At 60.2% G+C, this 15,187-nt stretch overlaps 1 protein-coding gene across 2 annotated transcripts in view; it reads left to right on the forward strand.

Annotated features, from left to right (window-relative positions):
- BMP1 (bone morphogenetic protein 1) overlaps positions 1 to 13,647 on the forward strand; it is a 40,756-nt gene extending 27,109 nt beyond the window's left edge. The window contains exons 14-20 of one of the 2 annotated variants that reach the window (XR_004350382.1): positions 160 to 320; positions 741 to 921; positions 4,036 to 4,852; positions 7,912 to 8,039; positions 8,427 to 8,640; positions 10,761 to 11,011; positions 12,918 to 13,647. Coding sequence is in view for 1 of the 2 variants with exons in the window: in XM_032634930.1 (XP_032490821.1) it covers positions 160 to 320; positions 741 to 921; positions 4,727 to 4,852; positions 7,912 to 8,039; positions 8,427 to 8,640; positions 10,761 to 11,011; positions 12,918 to 13,052 (1,196 nt within the window). In the remaining variant the exon portion in view is untranslated. The remainder of the gene's footprint in view (positions 1 to 159; positions 321 to 740; positions 922 to 4,035; positions 4,853 to 7,911; positions 8,040 to 8,426; positions 8,641 to 10,760; positions 11,012 to 12,917) is intronic. The other variant, XM_032634930.1, reaches the window with a different exon arrangement.
- The last annotated feature ends 1,540 nt before the right edge of the window (positions 13,648 to 15,187 follow it).

A 15,187-nucleotide genomic window follows, 5' to 3' on the forward strand; every position in this document is an offset into this window, starting at 1 on the left:
CTCCCCTGCCTCCTTCCCCATAGAGACCACACACCAGCCCCCCAGGCTGGGGGAACCCACAAACCCACTCCTCCTCCTTCATGCACCCCAGCCCGTGTCCATGCCCTTCTCTAGAGCCGGGCCTCCTGGTGGGTGACGCCACCTCCCTTGTCCCCCCAGCTGCCTGTGGTGGATTCCTCACCAAGCTCAATGGCTCCATCACCAGCCCGGGCTGGCCCAAGGAGTACCCCCCTAACAAAAACTGCATCTGGCAGCTGGTGGCGCCCACCCAGTACCGCATCTCCCTGCAGTTTGACTTCTTCGAGACCGAGGGCAATGATGTAAGTGCCCGCCTGGGGCTGAGGAGACGCAGGGAGGTCTGAGGCGTGGGAGCTCAGCCTGGTGCCTGCTTCCTACCCTCCGAAAGAAATACTCCAGGAATGTAGAGGCAGTGTGTGTCGGGGGGGTTCAGAGGAAGCAGGGGAGGCTCAGGGAGGAGGGCCTTGAAGGCCAGGGAGCACGTGGCACGTGGGAATGAAGGACATGGAGTCCAGAAGCCTGTGGGGAGAGGCAGGGCTGGGGGCTTGTGTGGGGAGCGCAAGAGGAACTGATGGGGTGGGGTGGCACTTTTTGAATTGTTAGATGTGGCAAAGCAGGTAACTAAAGGCGAAAGGACCCACAGAACAGGGAGCCTCCTCAGGCGAGGGTGGTCAGGAGAGGCTTCCTGGAGGAGGTGGGCCTGGAGCTGCGCTGCCCCACAGGTGTGCAAGTACGACTTCGTGGAGGTGCGCAGCGGACTCACGGCCGACTCCAAGCTGCACGGCAAGTTCTGTGGCTCCGAGAAGCCTGAGGTCATCACCTCCCAGTACAACAACATGCGTGTGGAGTTCAAGTCCGACAACACAGTCTCCAAAAAGGGCTTCAAGGCCCACTTCTTCTCAGGTAACCCCGGACTCCCCAGCTCCGAGCCCCGCATCCCTTTCTTCCTGCCGCTGCACCCCTGTGCTCTGCAGCCCCTCTGGTGCCGGGCAGCAGGGTCTGTCCCCTGCTCCCCCCACTGGCCCTCCACCACCAGGACAGCCCTCCCTGCCTGAACCCCGCTATTCCTGAGCCCTCAAGGCTGTATGGGAGCCGACCTGAGGCTGGGCAGGACATAGGCCTGCAGAAAGGAAGGGAGAGGGCGCTCCAGGCCTCAGGGGCCGCAAGCCAAGACCCGAGAGAGGTCAGGCCCTGGGAACAGGGAGTGCAGTGAGGCCGGACGCTGCCGCATGCAGAAGAGGAGGGTGTCTGCGTTGGACTGTGGGGCAGGTTATCGGCAGTGGTTGAATCTTTCATCAGAACCTGCACACACCAAATGGGGTCATGCCGGGGCCTTCAGAAGCGATAAGGAGCCTCCCTTCCCTCAACCCCAAAGCCTTCCCACGCCCCCGAGGCCCACGGTGGGGGACTCAGATCCAACCAGCACATGTCTGTTGACAGCTGCCCCGTGTTAGGCTAGGGGTCAAGTCCCTTTAAGGGCCCCATCTCCGGGCAGACAGGAGGCCATGGGCTGGCTGGAGCAGACAGTTTGTCGGGGAGCAACCCAGGGATCCTCATCCCCAGCACGCCTGGTGGGCCAGGCATGGACGGCAGGAAGCCCAGAAGCCTCCGGCCGGGTCCACGCCGCCTTCCTTCTCCCCTCCTTTGCCCAGGGTCCTGCATCCTCAAGCCCCCTATGTGGCCGCCCTGCACCCTCGCCTGCCCCACTGGATGCCACGCACTGCCCCTGTGCCCTGGTTCCCCGCTTGGTACTGCCAGCCACCCCGCTCCGCTAACAGTGCCTCACGGCTCCTGCCCCACTGCTGGCTGAGACCCTTGCAATGCGGCTCCCTCTCTTCCCTGGGCCCACCTGGAACCCGTGTGAGGTGCTCACCAGAGGGCTGAGGGGACGTAACATCCACTCAGGGATGGGCTCGGCCCTGGGGAAACTATTACCTGCTTACTCTTGTCTCTTCCTGCCCTTCTGTCGCTCCAGTCTTGGTAGGGGGTCGGGGCGGAGGGAGACCAGCACCACATCTGTCAGACCTAGAGCCCAGGGCTCTCCACCCACGGTTACTGCCCTGCCCTGGCCCGACACTGCTACCCTCAGCCCACCCTCAGCTCTGCACAGACGTGCGTGCACACACACGCGCACACACACCTGCACACGCACACTCGCACTGCCCCTTCTCACAAGAAACCTGCAGAGGACCCTCACCGCTGGGCATCAAGGTTCAGCCCTCAGGGTCCAGGGCATCTGACTCTGACCCCCCAGGAGGGGGGCTATTTGGACTTTTGGGACACCCAGCGAGGAGACCATAAGGCAAGAAGAAGAGAGAGCCTGAAGACCTTCAGTGTGACCCCAGCCACCTTCCGGGGCATTGGGCACTGGAGGGTGAGTGCCATCTCCTTGTCCCAGCCCGTGTCCACTCCCTGCTCCTGCCCCTTCTGCAACCTGCATCCCTGGCTCCCAGGAGAGGCTGCCCCCGACCACGGCAGAGCCCCTCTCCGGGCACTAAAGCAGCCCTTTCTCAGGGCTCGCAGCTCTCAACACTGCACTCAGCACTCACTCACCCACTCACTCGTTCATTGGGCAAGTATTTCTTTTACCCCTACAATGTGCCAGGCACTGTACCCGGTTTTGGGGGTGCAAATATGAGGAAGGCATGGGGGTCAATTTCAGGACAATCTTTGCTCATTCCGTGAGCTGGAACTCCTGAAGCTCCCAGCATAGTCATCAGTGAGTTACTCGGTGAAACCCCAGGATGGGTTGTAGGGTGCCCATCACCCCACATTCTCACAGGGCTTGTGCAAAGGCAGCTTCCACAGGGCCCTCTGTCAGGGTCCCTCGTGATGCTCTAACTGAGGAGACCTGGGGAAGGACTTGGGGACTCCACCTCTTGACCTTGGGTTGTTTGGGTCCCACGGGGTCTGGCTCACGTGAGAGTGAATTGGAGAAGCAGGGCCATCTGGGAGCCAGTGCTCCAGCCCTCGGGCCCCTCTCCCAAGGGAGACCCGGAACAGGGCCGCTGTTGTCACAGACTCCGCCTGGCCATGTGAATGTCAGCAGGCATCTTTCTACCTCGGGGCTCATCTCTGGAATTCTGTGTGTCTACTCCCCTTCCCTGAATGCCTGCCTCCGTTCCAGGCACACAGTACCCAGAATGACCATGGAGAGACTGGAGAATATGTGTGTGTGATGTACCCGTGCCTGTGACCACGTGTCCCTCTGTGTGTCAGTTTCTGTGTTCATGGGAGAGCGCATGTGCAGATCCACCCGAGAACGGGAGGAGCTGCGCCTGTGAGCCCTCCTGAGTCCGCAGTGGCCCGCCCATGAGTCCGTGGTCTCTGCATCCACGTGTGTCTCTGTTTGTACCTGTGCTTGTGTGTGCCTGTGCACGCTTCCTCACGCACAGGGAGTGAGCCAGCGGCGTCTGTCCCTGGCACGTGTACACAGGTGGCCGATGGCTGACGTGTGTGAGTGTGGTGTCTGTGTGTGAGGGGCTGACGTGTATCCAGTGCATGTGTGTGTGTGTGTGTGTGTGTGTGTGTGTCAACCTGTGGGTCAGTGTCTGTGCTGCCGTGTTGGGACGATGGTACAGGGTGAGGGATAATATGTCTGTGGGTGTGTTGGCGTGAGTGTGTGTCTGTGTCTGTAACACACTCTGTAGTTGCAGCACCAGGAGAGAGCCGAGCTCTGGATGAGGCCCCCTTCCCATGGACTGCTCCCCTCTGCTAGAGACTCTGCGTCTCCTTCCCCAGCGTGCGGGCCTCATTCCCACCCCCAAGGCCTTCTCCCTGCCGCAGGCTTCCTCCCGTCTGTCCCCTGTCGCTGTGCCTCCTCCCACCCGCTGCCCCTCCGTGGCCTGGCTGCTCCGGACATGGCCGTCCTGCATGTGTGTCCCGCTGCCCCCCAACCCCGTGCTGCCCGTGGACCCCCCTCGGAGCCGGGCCTGGTTTTCACTGCTCTCCCTCCCTGGCCCCCCGCCCTCCACCCGCACCCCTTGGTCCCTTTTCTCCTTCTCTCTCTCGTTTCAGAAAAGAGGCCAGCTCTGCAGCCCCCCCGGGGACGGCCCCACCAGCTCAAATTCCGAGTGCAGAAAAGAAACCGGACCCCCCAGTGAGGCCCGCCTGGCCTCCCGGACCCTTTGTTACTCAGGAACCTCACCTTGGACGGAATGGGCTGGGGGCTCTGCTGCCGCCCACCCCGACCTCCGCTCTGCCATGCCGGCCCGGCTCCCTCCGGCCGGACAGAACTGGTGCTCTCCTCGCCCCCGCCCCCGCTCACGTGGACAGGGGACCCTCCCTGCCTCCCGCCCCTCCCATTTTGATGGTGTCTGTGACATTTCCTGTTGTGAAGTAAAAGAGGGACCCCTGCGTCCTGCTCCTTTCTCTTGCAGTCTGCTTGTCCGTGTGTCTATTTTTCCACTTGTCCGTCTGTCCAGTAAGCAGGTAATGGTAGAGGGTTCCCATGCTGGTCAGCTCCAGACCCCAGCCTCCCTCCGTCCACTTCTCCTTTCTCTCCGCACAGCTGGGCCCCCCTCAGCCCCCTCCGCTTGATGCAGTGCCCTGGACCCCCACCATCGCCTTGACCTCCGCTCCCCACCCTGCCTGTGGGGGGGCGGGGGGAGGGCGAGGTGGACACCCAGCCGGTCCTCCCACTTCCCCTGGGGTGATGCAGCCCTCATCCCTGCACAGACCAGTCTGCCCTCGCTTGTTCCCCCTGCAGACAAGGACGAGTGCTCCAAGGATAACGGCGGCTGCCAGCAAGACTGCGTCAACACCTTCGGCAGCTACGAGTGTCAGTGTCGCAGCGGCTTCGTCCTCCACGACAACAAGCACGACTGCAAGGAAGGTAAGCACTGCCAGAGCCCCCGGGCACCTTCCCCTGCCCACGGCCTGGGGCCTGAAGGACCGAGGCTGGGGAGCGGGCTCAGAGGTGCCATCTCCTTCGGCCTCTCTTTGGACTCAAGAAGCTGAGTGACCTCTGAGGTCACCTCATTTTGCCTCCCGCCTAGTGCACGGACCCTCCCCATCCCTCCCGCCCGCCCCCCCAGCAATATCCAAGCCACACACACTTCTGGAGAGGAGGGGCTGCCCCCAGTCCCCATTGTTAGGCTGTTCTGGTAATTAGTGCTCCTTAAAATCCATGTCCGAGTCTTTCTCTTTGTCCGACCTCCCGCTGTCAGGGACGCAAGCTGGGACAGTGGTGAAGAGCACAGACTCTGGTGCCAGGCTCCCAGCCCTACCACTTAGCCAGCCACGTGCCCTTGGGCAGCTGACTTCCTTTCTCCGCACCCGGGTTTGCTCACGAGTGACTCCTGGATGGTACCAACACTCTCCTCCCGGGGGCGGGGCGCTGTGATGTGCTCCGAGCAGTGCCTGGCTCATAGCAAGCAGTCCCGTATGTCACTGTTATCGGTCACATCTCTGACCCCTGGGGACACCCAGAACAGGGCTGCTGCCTCCCTGACTTTGAAGCCCTGCAGATCCTTGGAAACAGCTCTCAGGTCATTGCCCATATCACGTGATACCTCTCTGGATGCAGTAAAACCCTGGCCTGCTCCCAGTTGCTGATTCCACTGTGGCCCGTGCCTGCTGGGGATGTACTATCCCAGCAGCACAATGTAGACTCGCCTCTGACACTGAGAGTCTGTGTGCCGTTGGGTGAGTCATTTCGGCCCTCTGAGTTTCAATTGCCTCACCCATGAGATGGTCCTACGCTTTAGAGCCCTTGCTTTGAGCGCTTAGCACAGTGCCTGGCAAATGCCTCTTCTCACCATTACTAGGTGGACAACAAAAGTACCAGCAAATAAACTGCCGACTAGGATAAACAGAGGTGAAGCACCCAACGGACGTCCCAGGGCTTCCATCCCCATCGCTTCGGGCTCTCCAAATATAGAGTACCTGACTCACGGAGCCCCCATATCTTTTAGCTAGAGGAGACCTTCTTCTGATGTTGTCTAAACTGTATGCCATCTCTGTACTCTCTATGAAAAACAGGGTTTTGCTAAAGAACCCTCAGCACTGACATCAACAAGAGAGTAGGAGCAGGTGTAAACCCCCTGGGAAGATGGCCTGTGTGTAGCTCCGATTCACTTTAGAAGAACTCATCGTTTCTTACTCAAGTGCTAGGCTAGTAACAAATCAGTATTTCCTGACCCTCTGTGGAGGGCATAGCTCTGGGCAGAGTTCTGTAGGGGGTTCAAGAGGGGATCCCTCTGCTTCCGAGGAGACTGCAGTGTAGCTGGGGAGAGAAGTGGGCGTGGAAGGAGAAATCAGAGGGTGGGGAAAACTGGTGTAAAAACGGGGTGGGGGGCAGTGAGTGTGGACATGGGAAGCTGAAGATGGGTCATGGAAGCAGCTCATAGCTCAAATGTGGAGGCCAGGAGCTCCACCTGCCTCCACCCGGGCCGCTGGGTGGCCTGCGAGGGCACTGCCCCTCTGTGCATTCATCCTGTGAGCCTCTGACTATAGGCACAGCTGTTCAGCCTGCACCCCACCCACCCCTTTCTCCTCCCCAGTCCAGCAGTGCACTGGCTTTTCCTCAGAGGGACCTGTCAGATTGGATGATAACGCATAAGGAGCATCAGCCTTGGAGTTTGTGAGGCCATGCTGTTCCGAGGCAGAAGGCAGATTGCAGTGGATCAAGGAGCCATGAGTAGTGAGAACATGGTGTAGCAAGTTTTCTTGAAGACAAGGAGACAGGATGGGTGGGAGCAGGAGGAGAGCGTTGTTTCAGGATGGGCAAAGCGTAGGAAGGGTTCGTGGCCTGGCCGAGCTGGCAGAGGGAGTGAGCGCGGGTCATGTGTGACATGAGGGTCCCCAGATGGTGGGCAGCAACGAGCTCCAGCTCAAGGAAGGAAAATCCATTCCTGCCCAGGAGGAGTGGCACCTTCTCTAAGACAAGGCAGGAGGGAAGGTGAGCGGGGAAGGTGAGTTTGCAGGTAGGGGTTGGGAAATTGAAGTTGTTCATATCTGAGGGCCCTGCTTTTCTCCAGGAGGCAGGAGGTGAGGTGGTCTGCTGGGAGTGGGGCTGGGAGTTGAGGAGAGGGCCAAAGGTTCGGAGCCGTGGCTGAGGAGGTGAGAGATGGAGCTGGTGAAGGACGAATCCAAAGAATATCAAGGGGTGGACGCTTGGAGACCACGAATGGGGTTTTCCAAGATGGTGCCGCTCAAGCACGGCCCTTGATGAGCAGTTGGGGGTGATGGCCCACATGGTCCAGCTGATAGAGAAGCAAGTCAACCCAGGAGGAAGTGTTGGGAGGAAGTGGAAGGATCAAGGCCATGGAGGCCTCTCTAAAGCTGGAGAGCTGTCAGGGAAAGGGAGGGCCTGAGCGCCCTGGAAGAACGGGAGGTGGCCACGGCGAGGGTGATGTGTTCGTAGCATCGAGAATTGGAGGGTGATGGCGAAGCCTTGGTGGTGAGAGGTGAGAACCCCTAGAGCTGAGAAGGTCAGGGGCACGAGGCGTGTGGGTGGACCATCCACGTGTTTGTTGACATCACCTAGGATGGTGGCAGGAGTGGGGTGGAGAGAACTGAGTCAGATGCCAAAGTCTTCTGTGGATATGGAGGCATGGCAGATCAGAGGATGCCAGCTTCGTGGAGAGCAGAGGTGGTATGGCCAAATGGCCTCAAAGGTCCAGGAGTGTACACAGGGCGCCTGGGAGGGCTGCTTCCATGGATGGTGCCAGGTGAGGTCCAGCTTGGAACCAAGCAGCTAGATTTCCCCGGGCTGGGTGACTGAATGGAAAAGAAGTAACGTGAGCTTTCATTCCATTTCTAAGTGGGGGACAAGAGAAGCAAGAAAGGGGGAGGAGGGGAGGGAGGGGCTTCTTCCTTCCTTTCTTCGTAGGGGCCATTGGAGCATTGGGGTCCCTGCTGATCTCCTTCCCCTCACTCACCTCTCCACAGCCGGCTGTGACCACAAGGTGACATCCACCAGCGGCACCATCACCAGCCCCAACTGGCCTGACAAATACCCCAGCAAGAAGGAGTGTACCTGGGCCATCTCTAGCACCCCCGGGCACCGGGTCAAGCTGGTAAGGTGCCCGCTCCCCACCCCGCTCCTCTGTGCCATCTGCACATCACCTATTTCCTGTCAGCTCCAAAGCCCCACGTCGCTCAGAGCACTGCTCAGGGCCATGCAGGCTGCAGGCTTGTGGCCTGGCTGAGCCCACAGGGCTGCCATCCCTGTGAGAAGCCCAAGTCTGGTGTGGACAGAGGCCCTTTCCCAGCATACGGTGGGTTTGTACCTGCCATCACCTCATTCCTAGGTCCTCCCCGTCTCCCATCCACCAGCAGCGGCTACTGCCCTGGTGTCCATGAACTGGGGTCCGGGGGCCTTGGTTTGGTGCCACCTGTTTTCCATGCCTCCTGCCCCCGGGCCATATAACTCCTAATTCGCTGTCCTCCCTCACGCCCTCCAGACCTTCATGGAGATGGACATCGAGTCCCAGCCTGAGTGTGCCTATGACCACCTGGAGGTGTACGACGGGCGTGATGCCAAGGCCCCCGTCCTGGGCCGCTTCTGCGGGAGCAAGAAGCCCGAGCCCGTCCTGGCCACGGGCAGCCGCATGTTCCTGCGCTTCTACTCTGACAACTCCGTGCAGAGGAAGGGCTTCCAGGCCTCCCACTCCACAGGTGAGCCCGTCGCAGGCCAGGGTGGGGGCAGCCGGTGCCCTGTGTGGTCATTTGTCCTGGAGGCGTCTGCCGATCCTGGTCTCAAAGGCAGGCCCTGGGCTCCAGTCGGAGGTTTACAAAGAGCTCCTGAAGACACAGACAGGCCCAGCCCCTGGCCGGGTGGACAGACAGCATGTCCTGAAGGCCAGACCAGAGGGGCAGAGAGTCAGCCTCCTGGGCCAGGGAGAGGAGGTCCTGATTAGGGGTGCGAAGGTCAGAAAGAAAACAGGGCAGTGACAACAGTGGGTAGAGAACCAGAGATGGGGAGAGAATCCCCTGGAGTCCCCAGAGGTAGGACGCTTGACTGTGCGGTAGGCCACCCACATTCCACCCCCCCCAGATTCACGCGTTCATTCATTCTGCAGACATTTGTTAACACGTGGCAGGTACGCGGCAGCATCTTAAGTGCGGGTCACAAAATGAACGAAGCAGGGCTTCCCTGGTGGCGCAGTGGTTGAGAGTCCGCCTGCCGATGCAGGGGACGCAGGTTCGTGCTCCAGTCCGGGAGGATCCCACATGCCACGGAGCGGCTGGGCCCGTGAGCCATGGCCGCTGAGCCTGCGCGTCCGGAGCCTGTGCTCCGCAACGGGAGAGGCCACAGCAGTGAGAGGCCCGCGTACCGAAAAAAAAAAAAAAAAAAAAAAAAAAATGAACGAAGCAGACAAAGCTCTCAGTCCTTGAGGAGTCCTCAAGGGGGGGGGGGGAGTCCCCTCAAGGACTCTGCATTTACTTGTTCGTTTATTCAACAACCTTCTACTGAGCCCTGGTCCCCTGCAGGAGACTCAGAGGGGCACGGGGAGATGAATCAGGCATAAGCCCTTCACCCTGCCCACACGGGAACCCACAGCCCAGGGGAGAGACAGGACATGGACAGATAATTACAGCAGGAGACAAAACACGCTAAGGGCCTCGCTCTGGGTGTGAGGTGATGGGTCATTGCGGGCAGGGGAGGAGCCCAAGCACAGCCACAACCCCAGACAGCTCTGGGCGTACACAGGTGACTGCAGGTCATTTAGTTTGGCTGGAGCAATGGGTGTGTGAGGACAGCAGTGAACTGGGAATGGTGTGGCTACCGAGAAAGGCTGGAGCCCAGTCCTGTGAGGCCTGGGACATCAGGCCAACGGTGACCGCTGGGGGCTTGGCAGGCTTCTCGTGGGTCTTAAGCTACCTGTTGGGGAGGCCCCAGAGCTGATGGGTCCACAGTCCCGCTCCTCCCTTTTAACTCAGCCCCTGACCCAGGCCTCGCCCATCCACTCCCCACCCGTGAGCCCAGGTGTCCTGGAGGCCAGAGGGCATAGGAAGGGATGGACGGGATGACCCTGCCCTGCCTGCTCTCGTTTGCCCTTCCCAGCACAGGGTCACACACTGGAGGCCCGGAACTCCATCTGGCCCTCAGACCTGCTCTGTTTGGCCCACACTGTGTTTTTTTTTTGTTTTGTTTTTTTTTTTGCGGTACGCGGGCCTCTCACTGCTGTGGCCTCTCCCGTTGTGGAGCACAGGCTCCAGACGCGCAGGCTCAGCGGCCATGGCTCACGGGCCCAGCCGCTCCGCGGCACGTGGGATCCTCCCGGACCGGGGCACGAACCCGCGTCCCCTGCATCGGCAGGCGGACTCTCAACCGCTGCGCCACCGGGGAAGCCCCTGTGTTTTTTTTAAAACATGAGCCAACGTTTAAAAATTAGGAGTTTTCGCATAAAATCCACGAGTACGTCTTCTCGCTTAAGAATGGGAGCTCAGGCGACATAGGGCCCACATTCTTCCGTGATAGCCATCAGCTGGAGCAAATTAGCAGCAACCTCTTTCAACAAGCGTGCTCTCCCTGGGGCCTCCGCTCAGAGCGGCCTTCCACCCACCACGTCCCCGGGCCTCCGCGGGCATCTCTCCAGAGGGAAAGCCGCAGAGCACTTGTTCCAGGCCAAGGCCTGGGCCAGGTCCAAACCCACCTATCACTAGCCATGTGGCCTCGTCCCAGGGCCTCCATACGGCCAGGAGGCCTGAATATGGGGAGGGAGAGTGCCTGGGCCACAGCCGTGCTCGGCGGGGGTGGTGGTGGCTGATCTTGTGTCCCCCTCCCCCCTCAGAGTGTGGAGGCCAGGTGCAGGCAGAGGTGAAGACCAAGGACCTTTACTCCCATGCCCAGTTTGGCGACAACAACTACCCCGGGGGCGTGGACTGCGAGTGGGTCATCGTGGCCGAGGAAGGCTATGGCGTGGAGCTGGTGTTCCAGACCTTCGAGGTAGAGGAGGAGGCCGACTGCGGCTACGATTACATGGAGCTCTTTGACGGCTACGACAGCACGGCCCCCAGACTGGGGCGCTACTGCGGCTCCGGGGTGAGACCCGCCACCCCTCACCCCAGCGCAGGGACCCAGCGCCTCTGCAGGCCTGGGGTCCTGGCATGGGGGACAGCCCCTGCCTGGCACGTTGTAGGAGCCAGAGACCTACAAAGTGGGTGGTTGCTCACAGAGGCCCGCCCCGCCCTGGGCCATCCCCACCCAGGAAACCAGGTCCTTTCTGGTCAACACAGAGGTTCTTGCAGCCTCTGGGAGAGGCCCTGCCCTGACCCAAGCCTGCTCAGCACCAGTTTGGTTGGGTCTCCAAGGTAGTTTGCATCTGGAGAGGAGGGTGGAGTTCCCTCTGCCCTCTGATTCCCTCGTCCCAGTCCAAAGGCAGCTGACCAGGGCCCGGAATGAGGGCAGAGGTTGGGGCAGGAGCCAGAGACCAGGACTGAGCTGAGTCGTGCTAGGCAGTCGTTCTGGCGGAGCCATAACAATACCCTCATCTCTTCCACTGCCCGTTTCTCTTCTTGGTGAAAGGCCAGCTGGTCCCAAAGCATACTGATGCCGCTGTCCAAGCAGATACTGAATATTACTTCTTGGTCCATAAAATGGCACTTTCAGAGGCAGTGGGCAAAAGTTTGCTTGATGCGGTTTTAACTAAGGCCACAGGAGAACCGCAGAGGTGGGTTTATTTTCCTCCAGGCAGAGCTTGTGAGTTCTTTTTTTTTTTTTTCTTTTCTTTTTAATCCTCTCCTCCTTCAGTGAATGCCATCTTCCCCTCACCATTACACACACACACACACACACACACTTTTGCACACGTACTCACATATGCACACTCAGACACGCCCTCCTTCCCATCACTTCCCTGGTCCCCTGCCTCTCTCATGGCCGTGCTCCAGGGCTGCCTGGGCGCCCCAGGAAGGGTTAAACTTCCCAGAAGCAGCAGTAGCTGCTGAACCCAGCATTGGCCGGTGGAATATCCCCTTAGGAGCAGAGCTTCAGCCTTTGTCAACTGGCAAGGGCCGGGCAGGGCTGGGACAGGGTGGAGAGCTGCGGAAGTGGAGCACACAGCCCCCCTGCCTGCCTGGCTCAGCCTCTCCAGGATCCCCAGGCGACCAAGCTGGTGCCCCCTCCCCACTTGACTCTTTGTGACTCCCTTGACCTGACACCTTTGGGTGAGTCACACACCAAATTGGGTGTCCCCAGGTGGCGTCTTCCAAAGACTTCCATCAGGCTGGAGCAAACGGCAGGGACCTGGGGAAGGAACCCAGTTCCGTCAGGGCTTCCTGGCATGGTTGCTGGAAATGTCCCCAAGGTTTTCGGAGGGCTTTGAGGGCCAGGGCCTCTTCGTGCTGATGCTCTGTGGGCGGCTGTCATGCTGAGGGCCTGCACACAGAGGTGAGGAGGGGCTTGCAGGCGCCTAGGAAGGGGCATCACCCGGAGCTGACCATGGCCAGCATCGGGGGAGGGCAGGAGCGTGGTGGCCAAGTCCAGGTCTGGGGGACCCAGCTGTCCTGTCTTCTCCAAGAGACAGCCGGGACAGCAACAAGGCGGCCACTCAGACAAGCTGCTCCCTTTCCCGGCTATCCTCTTTTTGTTCCTGCCACCAGCCCTTCTAGGCTTGGAGAGCAGAGAGCTTCTGAGGGAAGCCAGGCCCAGCGGGGGGGCAGCGCCTTGCCTAAGACTTCACAGCTAACTAGTTAATAGCAGCGCTGGGTGTGGAATGAAAGTGTAACTCTACACTTAAGACAAGCTCCTCTACCCCCTGCTACCTCCCCTCCTCCAGGCACCCTATTAAACCCCTGCTCCCAAAAATCCTCCTCCTGCTTCAAGGCGCTGGGGGAATCTGGCGGAAGTCGGGAGCTGCCCGCCTTCCTTATAGCTGGGGAACTCGGGGAGGGAAACAGCAGCCCTGCCCCTGGTCCTCAGTCTCATGCCCACCCCTTTCCTCTGTCAGCCTCCCGAGGAGGTGTACTCGGCGGGAGATTCTGTCCTGGTGAAATTCCACTCGGATGACACCATTACCAAAAAAGGCTTCCACCTGCGATACACCAGCACGAAGTTCCAGGACACGCTGCACAGCAGGAAGTGACCACTGCCCTCACACGGCGGGGACGGGAGGCCCGCTGCCCTCAGTCGACTGAGCCGGACAGCGGGGGCTGGGCAGAAGGCGGGACCCCGTCCCCGTCCCCCAGGTGCCAGGACCTGCGGGCCAGTGGTCCAGGTGAGGCAGGGCACTGGACTCCTACATGAGCCACTGCCCCACGATCCCTTCCTCCCTTGCCCCCGCCAGGAGTGAAGGGCCAGGGCCAGGGAGCCAGAGCTTTCCCTGAGACACTTGAAGTGGCCATTCCTCTCTGGGGGCCCAGCCCGGTGGGAGAGGGTCTGTCACCGGGACCCGCCCACCTTCCCTGCCCGTCTCTACACGCTGTATTGTGTATGGCCGGTGGCATATCTTCATTGTAATGTACATTTCCCACCCCTTCTCCAACCCCGATTTGGTTTTATTTTAAGCCTCCGCTTCCCCCTGTTTCCTGGGGCGTGAGTTTCCGTACATGTCCCACAGGAGCCAGGGTGGGAGGATGAAGGGGAGGGAGTGGGGCAGCAAGACAGGGCTTCTCTCAGGCCCAGTGGCTGGTCGGCTACACCAGGGCACCCCAGCCAATAAACCGAAAGTGTTACAGCCAGTATCCCGTGCCGGATGCTGTCTGGGGTATGGGGGCGGCGGGCGTGGGGTGGCTCGTCTCACTCCAGATGCGCAGGCTTGCTGTGTCTGGGGCCGGCCCCCAGCCAGGACACCTGGCCTCACTGGCTGCCCTTCCTTCCGTCAATTCCAGGGCCCCAGAGGGTGGGATTTCACGGTCAGGCACACACAGATACGCCTCGCACACTTCAGCCTGCAGGCGCCCCATGTACACACACTGCTCGAGGCTCTCCCACACAGCTGAAGGGGTGGGACATTCTGCAAACAGGCTGTTCGGTGGGGAGGGAGGAGATATGTAAAAGGGCATGGCGTGTGTCTGTCCATCCAGCGTCCATCCGGGTCTTCTGTCTCTGGGTCTGGGTGTCGGGCTAGGGGAGCCCACCAGGACCCAGAACACCAGCACCAGCCAGAACAGATCCACCAGCCGGCCCCCAGTGCCTGCCCTCCTGAAGGTTGGACCCCGAGTGCTGGCCCCTCGGATCCTTCTCTCCTCAGTGAAACAAGAGTCAGATGCTCGGCAGCCACTGAGCAAACACTGCAGCTCTGGCCTCCTCTCCCAAGGGGACCCATGGCTGTGTCTTGTCTGGCTTCTTCCTTCCTGCCATTGCCTTCTCCCTGTCCAGGCAATAGTGAGGCACAGACCTGTCTCCCCGAGGCCAGGTGGAGAGAAACTACATCCCCGCTCCTTCCCTTCAAAGGAGCCTCTCTCTACCCTTTCTCTCCGTGGATCTCACAGGGAAAGAAAGCCCAGAGAGGACCCAGGTTCTCTGCCTGGACTGGCCACTCCCAGATTCCAGAGCGAGCAGGCAGCCTGTTTCAAGCCCCGGGGCTCCCCGAGAGCCTTCGGGGGACCGTAGGTCTTTTACTGGCCCCAAACTCCTTCCCATTGCAGAGGGAGATGTTGTGCCAGCTGCTGTCTGGACTATGTGGGGGGACCTACCCCCAGGGAGCAGTGCGGCACGGTGCATCCCATATTGGTCCTTTAGGCAGAAAGCAGCAGTGGAAACCAGACACATGGCTAGTATCTGATGTGCATGCAGGACCAGCTCCCATGGTCAGGCTGCAGCCTTCTCTCCTAGTCCTGAGCGCAGGTGAGGGAGTCGGTGCTGGCCGGAGGGCCAGCGAGGTCACAGGCTGTGATGTCACGGCCACCCCTCCACCTCCTCTGACCAAACTGCTCAGGACAGCTCAGAGGGCCGTGAACAGAATAGAAAAACTCCCAAACCATTGGAGCCGCCCAGGCATCTCATCTGGACACTTTGCCAACAAACTCGGCCTCAGCTCCATGGCAGAATTTGTAGTCAGTGGTCACAGCTCTCCTCACCAGCCCTGCAGGTTCGTCTGAAGCTCAGAGCCAGTTTACAAGCCACATGTGCCAAGAGAGTCAGGATCACAGCCCCGTCCAGACTGCGGGACTGCGGCCCAAGAGAGTACCCAGTCCTCCCCGACCCAGGTCAGGGCCCCTGTGAACAGCAACGGCACAGCCGGAGGCAGCTCAGGACTGACCCATGCAGCCACCCTGG

This window comes from Phocoena sinus, chromosome 6 (genome assembly GCF_008692025.1).
Source record: "Phocoena sinus isolate mPhoSin1 chromosome 6, mPhoSin1.pri, whole genome shotgun sequence".
Lineage (NCBI taxonomy): Eukaryota > Metazoa > Chordata > Mammalia > Artiodactyla > Phocoenidae > Phocoena > Phocoena sinus.